The following is a 17448-nucleotide window of genomic DNA, read 5'->3' on the forward strand; positions in this document are numbered from 1 at the left end:
ACCTCCATGCCCGGTAAGATCATGGAACAGATCCTCCTGGAAGTTATGTCACAACATAAGGAAGGCAGGGAGGTGATTAGAGACAGCCAACATAGCTTCACCAAGGGCAAATAGTGCCTGACTAATCTACTGGCCTTCTATGATGGAGTGACTGCATCAGTGGACAAGGGAAGAGCTACGGATGTCATCTACCTGGACTTCTGTAAGGCTTTGACACTGTCCCCCACAACAGTCTTGCTGCTAAATTGGAGAGATATGGGTTTGACGGATGGACTGTTAGATGGATAAGGAATGGGCTGGATGGCCACATCCAAAGAGTCACAGTCAATGGCTCAATGTCCAAGTGGAAACCAGTAACGAGTGGTGTCCCTCAAGGGTCCGTACTGGGACCAATACTGTTTAATATCTTCATTAATGACACAGACAGTGGGATTGAGTGCACCCTCAGCAAGTTTGCAGATGACACCAAGATGAGTGGTGCAGCTGATAAACTAGAGGGAAGGGATGCCATCCAGAGGGATCTTGACAAGCTTGAGGAGTGGGCCCATATGAACCTCATGAGGTTCAACAAGGCCAAGTGCAAGGTCCTGCACCTGGGTCAGGGCAATCCCCAGTACCAATACAGACTGGGGGATGAATGGATTGAGAGCAGACCTGCAGAGAAGGACTTGGGGGTACTGGTGGATGAAAAATTGGACATGAGCCGGCAATGTGCACATTGCAGCAATGTGTGCTTGCAGCAATGCAGCAATGTGCGCTTGCAGCCGGCAATGTGCTCTACCCTGCTCTGGTGAGACCCCACCTGGAGTACTGTGTCCAGCTCTGGGGTCCCTAGTGTCCTATTAGAGCGGGTCCAGAGGAGGGCCACAAAAATGATCAGAGGGCTGGAACACCTCTCCTATGAGGAAAGGCTGAGAGAGTTGGGGTTGTTCAGCCTGGAGAAGAGAAGGCTCTGGGGAGAGCTTATTGCAACCTTTCAATGTATAAAGGGGGCTTATAAGAAAGATGGAGAGCCTTTTTACCAAGGCCTGTAGTGACAGGACAGGGGGCAACAGTTTTAAACTGAGAGAGGGTAGATTTAGAACGGACATAAGGAAGAAAATTTTTACAATGAGGGTGGTGGGACACTGGAACAGGTTGCCCAGAGAAGTTGTGGATGCCTGTGATCCAAATGGTAATGGAGTCTGACAACATGTTATAAAACAAAGCTTTACTGAGGCAGTAGAAAAGATGAACAACACCACGCCCATATGGCGACTCACCCGATCGCCAATAGCTAACACAGGATCATAATCAATGCCATGGCTCTGGTGGACTGCCAGGGACACTTGGTGTCCGGGTCATCTGGCAGCAACAGCCAGTTTTGCAAATGCCTTTGAATGTGGGTAAGAGTCGTGCCACCCCATGGCTCCTCCAATGGTAGTGTGATTTGAGAGAATCATACCTTACGTGAATAATGTGGGTGGCATCCTGCCTACGCTGCCGATGTCAGTCAGGGGGCAGGGTGTTGGCAGTCTGTCTACCCTGCCGATACTGGTCAAGGGGCAGGGTGTCAGGAGGCAGGGTGTCAATGTCCCATCACTGGAAGTGTTCAAAGTCAGGTTGGAAGGGGCTTTGAGCAAGCTAATCTAGTGAAAGATGTGCCTGCCCATGGCAGGGGAGTTGGACTAGATGATCTGTAAAGGTCTCTTCCAACCCAAAACATTCTATGAATCTATGATTCTAGCTCCTACCACCTGCTACCACCTGGTAGAGGCGGGGATGGGTAGAAAAACAAAGACATGTAAAGGGAAAGCTCTGATCTCTGTGCCATGCAAGGAAGCAGCTGAAAAGAGCAGACTAGCGGAATCTTTTGTTGTGAGGTGATCAAGGTAAACTTGGAATGATATACATATTGTTTACAAGTGGAAAGCATCATGGCATGAGTGCAGAGCTGATGGGAGCAGTGCAGGAAACTGAGTGTCAAACAGTGCTGTGCATAACCAGAGTGCTGGGTGCAGGAAGCACCGTGGAGTGTAGGGGTGCTGGTCATAGTGTGGAATGAAACTGCCCTCTGGTGTGTAGTTCTGGTTAGGGAGAAGGGGAGGGAAAGAGGATGGGAGGACTCCATAGCCTACGGTGTGGGGGTGTGCGGGGATGTAGGAACACAGCTAAGCTGTGTTTTTACATGCAGTCCAATTCAGGCCCCAGTAAGGAAAAGGTTCTCAATCCCAAAATAAAAACTGTTTGTATCTTATATCTACTCAAGCTAGCTCTAAACTTGCTGATGACAAAAACGTGATCGCTGGCACTGAAAAGGTCAACAGCACACACAGTCTGGACTTCCATTATTTTGCAAACTTTCAAATCAAAACAATTTGATGGCAAGAACAATATGGCAAGAAGATGAGTGCGCTGCAACTCATTAGCTCAGCACGCTATCTGCAAGAGAGGAGATAAATATGGTCTTGTACATTCAGAGATGGACACCCAATAAGAGATCAACTGCCATTTAGACACCCAGCATTTGGCCATGTTTTAGGAGCTGAGCTGTTCTGAATATCCAGTGCCAACTACACTTGGAAAATCTGTTGTTGTTGCATCTTTTTTTAAGATAAGGACAGTTCCAAGCTTGGACGTTTTGGCCATCACCCATTTGAAGGCTTAAGACATATCACAGTCAGCTTAACTGGATAAATTCTTCTAGATACCCAGCTGTCCCAGAAGAAGAAAAGATGACAGTGAAAGATGTGAGATTTAGATATAAAAGAGGCTCTACTACTCCATTGGACTTACAAGCTCTTTAGAGTGGAAATCTCTTTGCTGCCAACAGATACATTTCTATCTTAACTCTTTCCAAGTTATATTTTTTCCTACTCATTTGGATTTTTTAGAATGTTTATAAGCTATTTTTGAACTACTCTATGACTGAGGAACGCTCATGTCCTGAAAATCCTCAGAATATGTTCAGACTATTAAGTGATCAATGCTTTTTTTAGACCTACAGGCATGTTGTACTTTCCAGGATAATATTTTCTGGCACAGGAAGGATCATGTCCGACACAAATATGAAATCATCTGACCAAACCACAGAAGGTAATGATAACAATCCTCTAATGGAAGCACACATTTTGAATAGCCAAGAAAATACTGAGAAATAGATCCAGGAAGGCTATCATATTCTGAAAGAAAAGAAACCACTGCCTCTGGCATCTGACAATTTGATCTTTGCTTTTTGAACTGGCCAGTGAGAAAGAGAGAGTCCAGTAACATACAAAATGTGTGATTTGAAATACAGAAGCAACAGCCCCAAACTAGGCAGCACATCAGGTGATGTGATCACTAGTGATCTAGTGATGTGCGCCGCCCCCGCCCCCCCCCGGAAAAAAAAACAACAAACAAAAACCAAAACACCCCAAAACAACACAAAACATAGTCTAGTCTTTTCTATTTGCATACCAATTTCATGAAGGGCATTACAAGAAGAGTGGCTTATATGCTATTTTGCATAAAAATCAATCTTTAAGGTTTTCTGTCAAATTTGGTTTGGTAGAGGACTACCTCTAAAAAGGTAAAGAAAAAACACTGAGAATCCCAGCAGTAGGTTGCATATGTACCTGCAACCACAGAATTTATATGAACATGGTGCCTTCAGAACAGGTTCCCAAATACATAAACCCAGACACTTCTTAAAGGAAACTTTCCCATCTGGAAGACCTTACAAATATTTTTGAAGGCATTTAAGGCATTAGTGAGAAATTAATATTTTCACTTAAATTTTTATTAATTAGTTTAATATATTCTGAATTGTATTCTGAAAAGTCTTTTGAAGCCTAAGTGAGGTGCAAGGCACGAGAAGTAGAAATAGGCTATTACCTCACCATCTGTAATTTGGGCAGGATGCCTTAACTGGCATGACTGCTGTAGTCTAAGCATTGATTTTCACATGGGAGTGATTCCTCTCCCTCTATATGAACCATCTGATCGGCATAAACATGGTGGTCACCATGGAGACATAATATCCTGTTATTTGGAGGGCTGAGCAATAAATGAGATTTGCTGTCTTGTCAATTAGATAGCACTGTGTGAGATCATTTTATTTGGGACTAACCTGATTATAAGACTGACAACTCTGTATCTCCCAACTTCATTTTGATGTATTTGTGTATGATTTTACCCCTTGCTTATTTAGTTTGGTTTTCTTTAAAAAAAACAAACTACATAAAATCAACAACTTATGTGCATTGATATTTCTTTCTCAAAATATTTGGATTTTAATTATTGAGGACAGGACATCAGGTTTTATAACAGACAACTCAGCCCTCTGTGGGGGTGCTTGTGCCCCCACACTTGGTAAAATGGCCGGGGAAAGAACAGACAATAAGATGCTAGTGTGAGTGGGTGTATTGGGTCTGGCTGGGATGGAGTTAACTTTCCCCATGGCAGCCATCATAGTGCTGTGCTTTGTATTTGTAGCTAGAACGGTGTTGATAACACACCAGTGTTTTGGCTACTGATGAGCAGTGCTTGCACAGCATCAAGGCTGTCTCTCCAGCCCTCTCTGCCCCCAGAGGCCAGTAGGCTAGGGGTGGGCAAGAGTTTGGGAGGGGACATAGCCAGGACAGCTGACCCAAACTGACCAAAGGGATATTCTATACTATATGATGTCGTGCTCAGCAATAAAAGCTGAGAGAAAGGAAGAGGAGGGGAGGCATTAGTTATTCAGGCGTTTGTCTTCCGAAGCAACCGCAACGCGTACTGAGGCCCTACTTACCAGGAAGTGGCTGGACATCACCTGCTGATGGGAAGTAGAGAATAAATCTTTTTGCCTTTTTTTGCTTCTGCGCACGACCTTTGCTTTTCTTCACTAAACTGCCTTTATCTTACCCATGAGTTTTTCATCTTATATTCTCCCCCTGTCCCACCAAGGAGGGAGAGTGAGAGAGCAGCTTGGTGAGCATCTGGTGGCCAGCCAAGGTCAACCCACCACAGTGGGTGAGTGCAACAGTGGGTGTGAATGGGACACCCACAACTGTCTGAGAGGGCATTTGCCCCAAATTGATAACAATGAAGAGGATGATGACCATCACCTGATTTAAACAGCAACCAAGGAATTATAAAGAGACTTTGTAATTACAAAGGACACTCTATTGGAATTCCCAACATTCCTGATTGGCCTTTTTTTTTGGGGGGGGGGGGAATAATTTCAGCTACTCCTTCTGAACTCCATCATCATATCAAAAGGAACCCCCCCCCCAAAAAAAAAAAAAGCCCAAAACACCTCTTTATGGCATATGTCAGTGATCTTTGTGGCAACACTAGGGAATGGAAGCTCCCTATGAAAATAAGCTGCTTTGATGGATGCTCACTCTCACAGATCCTGAGCTGGTATATGTAAGCTGGGGCAACAGTGTTCTTTTAGAATCTGCTCCTCACTGTCTCTAGGAAAGTATTAAATTTACTTGAAAAAAGGGAAGTTCTATAAATACTGACTTTGCAAGTAAAACACAGGGTTCCATCATGCAAAGAGAAAGCAAGTTCTTCTACTTCGATGAAATATTTTTATGCAATTAACAAACAAGCCAAACAGGACCATTGGCTATAGACTTTCAAGCCTGTCAAGATGTGCTCATATTTTACCTCCTAGAAAAATCACAAGATAAAAAAAATCCTTACATCCTCAGACTCAAAGACGTGGCAAATCATTTTGTATTGTCTTTTTCCATCTTGGGAGGGGTGAGATGCTTCCACATTGTCCTGGGAATTTGATCGCGGCATTCGTCTACGAGCCATCAGAACAACTATATTCCCTATATCTGCAATGTAAGAAATGGTCCTCAGAGGATGATCCATCATAGTTTCCTGGAGGATAGAAAAAATGGTATCATCAGACGCTGTTTTAAGCAAATTCTTATTGCACTTTTGGTGTTTTATAGATTAATGGCGGTATGACGCCTTTATTAAGTAAATGTCTACAAAAAGGAAAAAAGTCTCCTGTATGAAAGGAGGTGCCAAGAGGAACCAACAGCTTCACTTTCAAAAAAAGCAAACAAAAAAAAGCACATTTAGAAAATGAAAGTTACTGTGGAAAAGAACACAAAGACTTGGGTATCTTAGCCTGAACACACACAACATGCTGAGGACTAAGGACTCCAAATTAGTTATCACAACCAAATACTTTAGGCTTGTCTGGGGACAATTGGTACTTGTCATATTATAGTACTAGACTGCCTAGAATGCTGTATAATGTGAACAAAGCTTCTTATCTTTTGGGCTGACTGCAGTTAGCATACCTGCCAAATCAGTCAGACAATTCTGATTAATTCCATGTGTGACGTGGTTCTTGAGCATAGATTTCTGACCAGGAAGTCTTAGAGGGAACTGTAAGAGCCAGCACTCCCTGAAAGTCAAATTTTGGCAGGTAGATGAAGGTCTATTTCAAAGGACTATTATTATAACACTGACAAGGCCTGACCTGGCAAAGGTGCTTCTTTGTCCATACCTGTGTGTCTGCATTCAATACTTTTATTCTCTGTGTAGAAATGAAGAGGTCCACTTCAGTCACGGGTTGAGATTCACCTTCTGGAGCCTGCAAATAAATGGAATAGAGTCAATAACATTAGGTAACACCCTTAATAATGATATTAGATCACAAACAAGACACAGTCATCAGAACAGCAATTCAAAACAAAGTATTAGATTGCAGAAGCTAAAGATAAAAAGATATGGAAACCCTGTATTAGATTTGAAAGTGGGTTAAATGTAATTTGTAAAATTTTTAATCCCATTAAAAACTACTCTGACCTCCCTTCCCATACAGGGGCTTAACAACAGTGACTGCTCAGAATAATGGAAAAATGTGTACCACAGGCGCAGTTTTAAATAACTTATAGTGCAGTTCTGGCAAGAGGGTCTTCACAGTCAGACAACATACTATTAATGCGCTAACTCCCTCCAGAAGCCGTACCTTTGTAAACAAAAAGCAAATGCTTGCAATTTTAAGTGCCTTTTAAAAAATCTGATAGCTATTTAAGAACTCCATAATCATAACATATTACTAAAATATGAGTCAGCATATAATTGTGTGTCTATACTTTTTTCCTTTATTTGACACAGCTGTGAATCAAGCAAAACACTCTCTATAGAGGAATAAAAAAGCACTTTTTTTTTGCTTTGCCAGTTTACAGAATAAAACCTTTGACACATCAGTCCTATTTCTTTGGTATGCGTTTTTGGTACTACCTGTATCCTTTTGATAAGTCCAATCTTTACCCTATTTCTAACACAAAATGGCTAATGATAAGCAATGGCTAATGACGGCCATCCAGGCAATTGATTTCTGAGAAATGTTAACTGACATGGTAGCTCAGAAATAAACCTAAAAATCTTGCTGGATGCAGAAAAGCACAAAATAGAAAGGCAAAAAAACCCAACAAAGCAAACAAAAGAACAGACATAACATCAAGCTGATAGTGGTTGTACTGCACCTTCTTCCTGCCTTTGGCTAATTTCTGGGCCATCTGTTTAGCATGTAATAAACAGAGATGGAAAATAGTTAAGAGAAGAACTTGCAAAGACTCTTAAGTCAAACAGGAGTCTATACACTAACACCAGGGCTCAATCTATTAGTTGTTCTGGATTAGTCTCTGCTTAGATTAATTTCCTCCTTTTCTTTTTGGTTTAAGAAAAAAAAAGTTTCACATTTAACAGTTTTTAAAAAATGAAGAGAGATCTGTACCAGGAGAGTATATAAAAGGATTTTTTCCCCATTTAAACATTACTCTGAAGAAACAGTTTCCTCCCCACTCTCCAAGAGCCTTTCCTCATTTACAGCAGTACAAATTGAGAGTGGCTCCTCCAAAGTAAAGTCAGCATAAGATGCAAGAAAAGAATCCCACCCATTATTATTCCAACTTTCTCAGATTTAAAGAATTTAAATACAAATTGCTTAATGGTCTCACACACACATGGAATCATAAATCCCAAAGCATGCAATCTTTAATCCCAAACACAGAAATATGTTAAATTTTCCTGGAAAAAAAATAGAAGTTATATCTGACTGAACCCTTCTGCCCCCAAGTACATCTCCTCCTATGCAAATACACCCATGCATTTGGACACCAGGTTTTTCTGTGACACCTTAATAAGGATATTTCTATACCATCACATTTTTCCAAGAATGGGGAAGATAATATACTTCATAAACACCTGAAATTGTCTCTTATCATGAAGCAGTATTACTGTAAATCTAACTGCTTTATACCCAAAGATATTTCATCCTAATCCCATGAAAACCTCTTATGTACTATTACTGTGACAACAATGATTGAAAATAAGCATCATTGCCATTCTATTGCTTTGCAGTTGGTTTAAATATAAACCCAAGGACTCTGAAGACCTGAACTTATGGACCTGCTTATCGAAGAAATGCAAGATTCACCCTACTGGCAGATATCCTTTTTACTTCCAAGATGAACATCTCTTCTTAGATAATTAAGTTAACAGGTGTTCTGTGAGGGGGCAAGGGCCTATTATGCCAAGGCCTATCATGCTCAAAATCTTGTTTACAGTCAAAAAGGAAGCATACCTTTTTTAAAATATATATATTCAAGAATTTACTGTTAGTATAATTGAATTCTTAACAGTCTAACCATTATTAGTCCAGATCTAATTATTACAGAAAAAGAAAGAATAATAGTAAAGTTGAAACTGTTATACACCCACTCCTTAGTTTCTACCCGTTCCTGGTGTTGTGTTCACCCTTTCACTGCTCCTCTTGGGCCTAAAGCTGGTGGTTTCATTCTGGTGGGGGGATGAGGTAGGAGTGCTACAGCAAGTTGTCAGCATATGGAGTCCTTCACCAGGAAGAATATGATGTTCATATCGGTGGCTTCTTCTTCACTCCAGGATCCACTGGGGGTAATTTGTATATGTTTGCTAACATGCTTTTACAGTCTTTGCTCTTTCTTCATTGGTCTGCAGCTCCAGGTTACATCCGAATTTACTATATATGGTGGCTTTTTACAGATGCTAGGTACTATTTCAATATTCTCTGTTACCCCTAAAATCAGTTTTGTCCAGCTCCAGGTCTGCATTTCTTTAACTGACCACTGGTGAGTTTATAGCCATGGGGTCTCCGGTGCCAAAAGCCTGTGTCCCATCTCTGATCATCCCATGCCTGTACTCCTCTACTCCACATCCTGTGTCTCCAATTCTCAAGGCCTCTGCTATCATACCAGGCCTGTATTTCTCTACACTACATTATTATGTCAGAATCATAAACCATGATTTGTATGGTAGCACCATACAAAGATAAACAAAAGAAAATAATATTATCCATAGACACCTGATCAATTATAAAAATTGCTGTTACAGCTAAACCAAGTTAAAACAAAGCTATGGGCAGATAAAGAAAAGTTCAGACAGAGCAGGCCTGACAAACTTCAGTCCTGAGGCCTTGCAAACTCAACACAAAACTACCAATGGAAATACAGTATTACAGGACTACAGGGTAACACTTTATAGATAAAGATTTATGACTAATTAGTATTAGGAACTGCAAACAAAAAGCCTGAATCATGGACGCACTCAACATTTTATGTTCATGCTCACAACTTAAGTCTGCCAGATTTATTTTAAACCAGTGTGAAAGCAGCCACTGAAACATTAGATTCTGTTTCTTATTTACAAATAAAACCAAGCATTTTCACATTTCTAATAATCTTTTTCAGATAGAGAAATATGCTATAGTCTGCTATCACCAAGCTATTGCAAAAGCAATTGGAACTGGCTCATACTGAAGGCTCTCCATTAAGTTAATTGACACTGACATTAAGAAATAACATACATATCCTGAACAAAAGCTTCTGCACACACTGGTAGGATTTATTTTTATTTTTTTTAAACTCCCCAGATAAGCAACCGTAACTGTTCCCCCAAATCAGATTCTTTTCCAGACAAAACTAGAAACTATACACAATGATGGATCTCACACATGAAAAAAGAAAAGCACATGTCAAAAATAGAAAGGAAAAAAATCTTGAGCTAGAACTCCACAGTGCAGACGCTAAGTCAAAGGCAACTCAAAATACCCTATTAAGCACTTCATTCAGAACTCTACTCTGAGATTCAATGGGAACAGCATCAGACTGCAGATTTAATTAAGCTTCTTAGTGAACAATTTTCTAATATTTCATAAACCTAATGTAATGAAGGTCCCAGTTGACTGGAGGTTAGCAAATGTGATGCCCATCTACAAGAAGGGCCGGAAGGAGGATACGGGAACTACAGGCCTGTCAGTCTGACCTCGGTGCCAGGGAAGGTTATGGAGCAGATCATCTTCAGTGCCATCATGTGGCACGTACAGGACAACCAGGTGATCAGGCCCAGCCAGCATGGGTTTAGGAAAGGCAGGTCCTGCTGGACTAACCTGATCTCCTTCTATGACAAGGTGACCCGCCTAGTGGATGAGGGAAAGGCTGCGGATGTTGTCTATCTAGACTTCAGCAAAGCCTTTGACACCGTTTCCCACAGCATTCTCCTGGGGAAACTGGCTGCTCATGGCTTGGACGGGCGTACTCTTCGCTGGGTAAAGAACTGGCTGGATGGCTGGGCCCAAAGAGTGGTGGTGAATGGAGTTAAATCCAGTTGGCAGCCAGTCACAAGTGGTGTTCCCCAGGGCTCGGTATTGCGGCCAGTTCTGTTTAATATCTTTATCAATGATTTGGATGAGGGGATCGAGTGCACCCTCAGTAAGTTTGCAGATGACTACAAGTTGGGTGGGAGTGTTGATGTGCTTGAGGGGAGGAAGGCTCTACAGAGGGACCTGGACAGGCTGGATCGATGGGCTGGGGCCAATTGTATGAGGTTCAACAAGGCTAAGTGCCAGGTCCTGCACTTGGGCCACAACAACCCCATGCAATGCTACAGGCTTGGGGAAGAGTGGCTGGAAAGCTGCCCAGCAGAAAAGGACCTAGGAGTGTTGGTTGACAGCCGCCTGAATATGAGCCAGCAGTGTGCCCAGGTGTCCAAGAAAGCCAATGGCATCCTGGCTTGTATCAAAAATAGTCTGGCCAGCAGGACTAGGGAAGTGATTGTGCCCCTGTACTCAGCACTGGTGAGGCCGCACCTCGAATACTATGTTCAGTTTTGGGCCCCTCACTACAAGAGAGACATTGAGGTGCTGGAGCGTGTCCAGAGAAGGGCAACGAAGCTGGTGAAGGGTCTAGAGAGCAAGTCTTATGAGGAGCAGCTGAGAGAACTGGGGTTGTTTAGCCTGGAGAAAAGGAGGCTGAGGGGAGACCTTATTGCTCTCTACAACTACCTGAAAGGAGGTTGTAGAGAAGTGGGTGTTGGTCTCTTTTCCCAAGTAACGAGTGATAGGAGGAGAGGAAATGGCCTCAAGTTGCACCAGGGGAGGTTTAGACTGGATATTAGGAAATTTTACTTCACTGAAAGGGTTATCAAGCATTGAACAGGCTGCCCAGGGAAGTGGTTGAGTCACCATCCCTGGAAGTATTTAAAAGACGTTTGGATGAGGTCCTTAGGGACATGGTGTAGTGTTGGTCTTGGTAGTGTTAGGTTTACGGTTGGACTTGATGATCTTAAAGGTCTTTTCCAACCTATACGATTCTGTGATTCTGTGATTCTGTGAAAGGAGGTTGTAGCGAGGTGGGTGTCGGTCTCTTTTCCCAAGTAAGAAGTGATAGGACGAGAGGAAATGGCCTCAGGTTGCGCCAGGGGAGGTTTAGAATGGATATTAGGAAATTTTACTTCACTGAAAGGGTTATCAAGCATTGGAACAGGCTGCCCAGGGAAGTGGTTGAGTCACCATCCCTGGAGGTATTTAAAAGACGTGTAGGTGTAGATGTGGTGCTTAGGGACATGGTTTAGTGGTGGACTTGGCAGTGTTAGGTTAACGGTTAGACTCGATGATCTTAAGGGTCTTTTCCAACCTAAATGATTCTATGATTCTGTGTCAATCTGCATGTCGTGAGAGCTGAATTGAGGGGATGACCCTTTTTTTACCCCTCTATATTAATGGCCTGGCCGGCGATGTCTGTAGAGAGGTAGCCCGGGGCTTGATGCCGGCAGATTTGCAGGCTGCCATTAAACGTGCGTTTGAAGGGGCGTAGCTCCTGCGCTTGCCTGGTTTTGCCCGGCTTTGGGCCCCCGCTCCCCCCAGCAGCCCTCTCTGCTTGGCAAGGGGACAGAGCAGGCGCCATGCTGGCGGTGCCAGGGCTGGGGCCTGTGTGGGTGTTCCCCGAGTCCACCCTAGAGGCCCCGGCCCTGCTGCTCACAGCGCGGCGGTGGGGGAACCGATTCAAATCGGGGCAAGGTTTGCCCAGTCCCCTTCTCTCCCTGCTGAGGACTCAGCAGAGGAGACGGTTGGTTTGGCTACCTTTGGGGACAGTTGGGATTTTCTGCCCTTTTCTGAATCGCCCCTTTCAGCACCCGCCATTGTGGAGTCTGGAAACTGAAGGGAAATCCGCCGCCGGGGCGGGTGGGGGTGTCCCACTAAGTGGCAGACCCCTCTTCTTCAGCTCTCTGTCGCCCCAGGATGCTGGGAGTTTATTTCTTTTTCTGTCCTCTCTATGTAACCAGATGTAACCAAAATGATTAGTTCATTCTTTTGTAACTAAGCAACATAGAGATAGGAGTGGGGTAGACAATACTTTAATGTGTTTGTACATCTATGGCTATGGATATGCTACTATGCCCAAAGACAATTGGACGAGGAGTAGTACGGACATGCTGCTATGCTCCCAGTACAGCCCCAGCCCATCTTGACAAAGAGTCGAGGGTGGTTAGAATAATTGGTTTGTGTTAAGGGTGCCAAATCATTGTTGGGGACCATGCACCATGAAGAAGGGGAGCAAGTTACATAAGCAAGGTGGGATTGCGCATGTGTAGAAGAAGGGGTCAACTAAAGGACACACTTGTACGGCCACCAAGGACCACCAGAGACCCCCACGGAAGCCCCTCGGAGTTCAAGGACGCACGCGTAATGACCATGCAAATATGATAATTAGTTCCAGAAAATAGAATGAATATGCATGGTCATTCCGGGAAATTTGATGCATATGTATGTAATCGGACAATATAAGCTTTGGTTGATGTAACCTGCGGTATGCACGCTAGGTGGAACGATCCCTCGTGCATCCAGCGCCATAATAAAGAATGCCTGCTTCTTAATACTACATTGGTGTTAAGGAGTTTGATTCCTGATTTCGGTGACAGTTTTGGCAACCTAGATGAGACACCGCTTGTAAATCCCAATGGATCCATGGGATCATGGGACCTCCAGCCGGCATCGAGGGATTCTCAAGGAGAACCTCTGATCCCCAGACCAAAGGATTCCAAGTAAGTCCCCTGGAATTAAATAATAAGGCATTCTTCTAACGGGTAACAGAGCTCTAGGTAGGACGTGGGTTAGAGTCCCACTAAAGCCTGCTCGTAAGGCACGGCGAAAGCTACACAGGGTTGGGCTAAAGAGATACCTCGGTTGGTAAGTCTCTGCTAGGCGAAAGCCTGTGGAGTGGGGCCCAAGGGGGAGTCTTCAACAGGGGGTTGAAGTCTCCAAGGTTGGGATTTCCTGCAGGGGGCTGGCATCCCAGAGGGAGCTCCAACAAGGGTTGGGGCCCCTCTGACTAGTGCCTGAGATAGTGCACAATCACAAGCACTAGTCGTTTGGGAGATGGGTACATTTCCGAGTAAGAAACCCATCCCACAAAGAACACCTTTGGGATGTATTTTAAAACACTGGAAAGATCTGGGGGGTGATCCTTTGACTCGGAAACAATTAATTGAATATTGTAATCATTGGTGGCCAATGTATACTTTGGATAGCAGGGAAAAATTGCCAAAGAATAGTACATTAAGGTATAATACCATCTTGCAATTAATGCTGTTTTGTAGGCGGGAGGGTAAATGGGATAAAATACCTTATGAGGTATTTATTCTTTGCTTTGAGAAATCATCCGGAGTGGCAAAAACAATGTGGGATTATCCTGCAAGATTCTATGGTATTGACTTTGGAAAAAACAGGGAAGGAATAAGAGTTTAAGATGACGTTGCTCTGCCTGTAGCATTGGGAAAAGGTGTTTGAAATGTGGAAAGGAGGAGGAAGGAAAGCAGGAATAGGTAGGGGAAGGGGAAGAGGAGGACCACCAGGAGGAGCAGCACCTCCGTTTAGACCTCCCCGGCTGGCAGAAGATCAGTGTGCTGTCTGTAGGGAGAGGGGGCATTGGAAAAGGGAATGTCCCAAAGTGAGTGAATTGGATCTTTCTCTGCAGGCAATTAAGTTGATGACTCTGAATGATGAGGACTGAAGGAGACCAGGGGAGTCAACCCCAGCTGAACACCTGGTTACATTAAAGCTGGGGAATGATGAAGTAGAATTTTTAGTCGATACAGGGGCAACATAGTCGGTATTAAATATATGCAAAGGGGGGTTTAGTCATAAAACTCTAAGTGTTGTTGGGGCAACAGGGCGGAAGGAAAATCGGCCGTTTTTACAACCTTTGAAATTCAAATTGGGAAAGCAATGGGTAATTCATCAATTTTTTTATATGCCAGAATGTCCATCATCTTTGTTAGGAAGAGATATATTGAGTAAATTGAATGCACAAAATAATTTTTAAAAAATGGGGAGACTCAGCTGTTAATACCTGAATCAAAAGCTGTGGAAGCGAGAATTCTTATGTTACAGAACACACCAAGACCGAAGGAAGAAATTCCTGCAGAAGTGGAGGATGCAGTAACACCCTTGGTATGGGCTAGTGGAATCCCAGGTCGGTCTAAATTGGCGGAACCAGTAAAAGTTGTTCTAAAATCTGGAACTAAACCGGTAAGACAAAACCAGTATCCTATTAAGTGGGAAGCTAGAAAGGGGTTGGAAGAATTAATAACGAAATTTTTGAATTATGGATTATTGATAGAGTGTGAATCAGAATATAACACCCCGATATTGCCAGTGAAAAAGCAAAATGGCAAGGAATATGGGTTAGTTCAAGATTTAAGAGCCATAAATCAGATTGTTCAAGACATTCACCCAGTAGTAGCTAACCCATATACCTTGCTGACATCCTTAAAAGAAAAACATAAGTGGTTTACTGTACTTGATCTCAAGGATGCTTTCTTCTGCATACCTCTAGACAAAGATAGCCAGGCAATATTTGCCTTTGAATGGGAAAGCCCCACCACTGGATGCAAGACACAACTCACCTGGATGGTGCTACCTCAAGGGTTCAAAAATAGTCCTACAATATTTGGTAATCAGTTGGCAAAGGAATTGGAAGTGTGGAAAAAAGAAAATTCAGAAGGAATAATATTGCAGTATGTAGATGACATCTTGATAGCAGCAGAGACTCGAGAGGAATGTTTACAAGTGACCATCAGCTTGTTGAATTTTTTGGGACAAGCAGGATACCGAGTATCAAAAAGCGAGGCCCAGATTGGGAAAGAGACTGTGATATATTTAGGCTTTGAAATTTTGCAAGGACAAAGAAGATTGGGAGCAGGCAGAAAGGAAGCAATTTGTCAAGTTCCAGAACCCAGAATGATACGGGAATTGCAGACATTTTTGGGTATGGTCGGGTGGTGTCGATTGTGGATCCTCAATTATGCAGCTTTGAAAGGATCCCAGGAGAATCACCTGTTGTGGACACCTGAGTGTTGGACAGCTTTTAAAAATCTGAAGAAGGCTTTGATGTCCGCACCTGCGTTAGGACTCCCAGATTTAGCAAAGCCTTTTGAATTGTTTGTACATGAGCGATAACATCTTGCTTTGGGTGTGTTGACTCAAAAATTAGGAACTTGGAAACAGGCCATTGGGTATTTTTCTAAGCAATTGGATAATGTCAGCAAGGGATGGCCTGGATGTTTGCAAGCTGTGGCAGCAACTGTACTCTTAATCCAAGAAGCAAGGAAATTAACCATGGGACAGAAAATTATGGTTTATGTCCCACACATGGTAATTTCTGTCTTGGAGCAAAAAGGGGGGCATTGGCAGTCCCCGAGCCGCATGCTTAAATACCAGGTCACTCCCTTGGAACAGGATGATGTGGAACTTAAAACTACAACAGCAGTGAACTCAGCAATGTTTTTGAGCTTGGAAATGGGTGAGTCTTTACACCATGAGTGTTTGCAAACTATTGAACAGGTATATTCTAGCAGACAGGACCTGAAGGACAAACCGCTGCCTAATCTTGATTTGGAGCTGTTTATGAATGGAAGCAGTTTCGTCCGAGATGGAAAATGAATGGCAGGGTATGCAGTGGTCACCACCACCCAAGGGATGAAAGCTGAAGCTCTCCCTGTGAATACATCAGCACAGAAAGCAGATTCACACACATGGAGCTATCTGGAAGGAAAGAGGACTGTTGTCAGCTCAAGGATCACCCATTAAATATAAGGAAGATATTCTTCAACTCCTCCAGGACATCCAGCAGCCCAAGGAAGTAGTGGTAATGCATTGTAAAGCACATCAATTTGGACAAACCGTGGTAAATGTGGGCAACCGATTGGCTGATAAAACTGCTAGAGAGGTAGCGGAGCAAAGCATCCTTGCCCTGGTACCAGTAAAACAGGTAAAACTTCTAACCCCAAAACCAAATTATGGTAAATTGGATAGATTATTGGCAGAACAGTTGAGAGCAGTAGAAAATGAGATGGGTAACACCCACCCGACAAGTCATAGTTACCCCACAAATAATGATAAAAATAGCAGAGGAAAAACAGAGAGAAACACATGGGGGAATTGAAGTGATGATTGTGGATTTACAGAAATCAAGATTGCTGTGTGCACATCCCAAATGTTACAGCTGCTTGGAATGAACAAATAGATGATATGAAGAGGGTGGCACAGCAGACTCAAGGTTTAAGGAGTGAAATGCAAACAAATTGGTTACGCCAAATTTGGGGACATTTTGGATTTTCTCTTAAAGGATGGATAACTGAGTTGTTACAGACACTAATCATTTTGATTACAGTTGTTTTGGTGATTTGTTGGGTTTATCAATGTTTAAAGAAAATGTTGACACAGACAATGTCTAGGAATTCTGTAGCAATTTTTAAATCAGTGATGAAGCATCGTACGCCAATGCCGGGAGAGAAGCCACCTGCTTATGTTGAGATATGAAAGATTAAGAGTGGAAGTATTGAAAAGATGATTATTTCAAAACTTCCAAAGGGGGGAAATGTAACCAGATGTAACCAAAATGATTAGTTTGTTCTTTTGTAAATAAGCAACATAGAGATAGGAGCAGGTTAGACAATGCTTTAATGTTGTGTTTGTACATCTATGGCTATGGATATGCTACTATGCCCAAAGACAATTAGACGAGGAGTAGTACGGACATGCTGCTATGCTCCCAGTACAGCCCCAGCCCATCTTGACAAAGAGTCGAGGGTAGTTAGAATAATTGGTTTGTGTTAAGGGTGCCAAACCATTGTTAGGGACCATGCACC

General features: G+C 43.0%; 1 protein-coding gene across 1 annotated transcript in view; it reads right to left on the reverse strand.

The window, feature by feature from the left end:
* Nucleotides 1-17448, reverse strand: part of LOC140650598 (amyloid-beta A4 precursor protein-binding family A member 1-like) — an 88219-nt gene that overhangs the window by 9801 nt on the left and 60970 nt on the right. Inside the window, exons 5-7 of the mRNA XM_072859143.1 lie at nt 7467-7499; nt 6482-6568; nt 5656-5841 (exon numbers count right to left, since the gene is read on the reverse strand). Coding sequence (XP_072715244.1) covers nt 5656-5841; nt 6482-6568; nt 7467-7499 — 306 coding nt within the window. The remainder of the gene's footprint in view (nt 1-5655; nt 5842-6481; nt 6569-7466; nt 7500-17448) is intronic.

The sequence above is a fragment of the Ciconia boyciana genome, chromosome 4 (assembly GCF_034638445.1).
Source record: "Ciconia boyciana chromosome 4, ASM3463844v1, whole genome shotgun sequence".
Classification (NCBI taxonomy): domain Eukaryota; kingdom Metazoa; phylum Chordata; class Aves; order Ciconiiformes; family Ciconiidae; genus Ciconia; species Ciconia boyciana.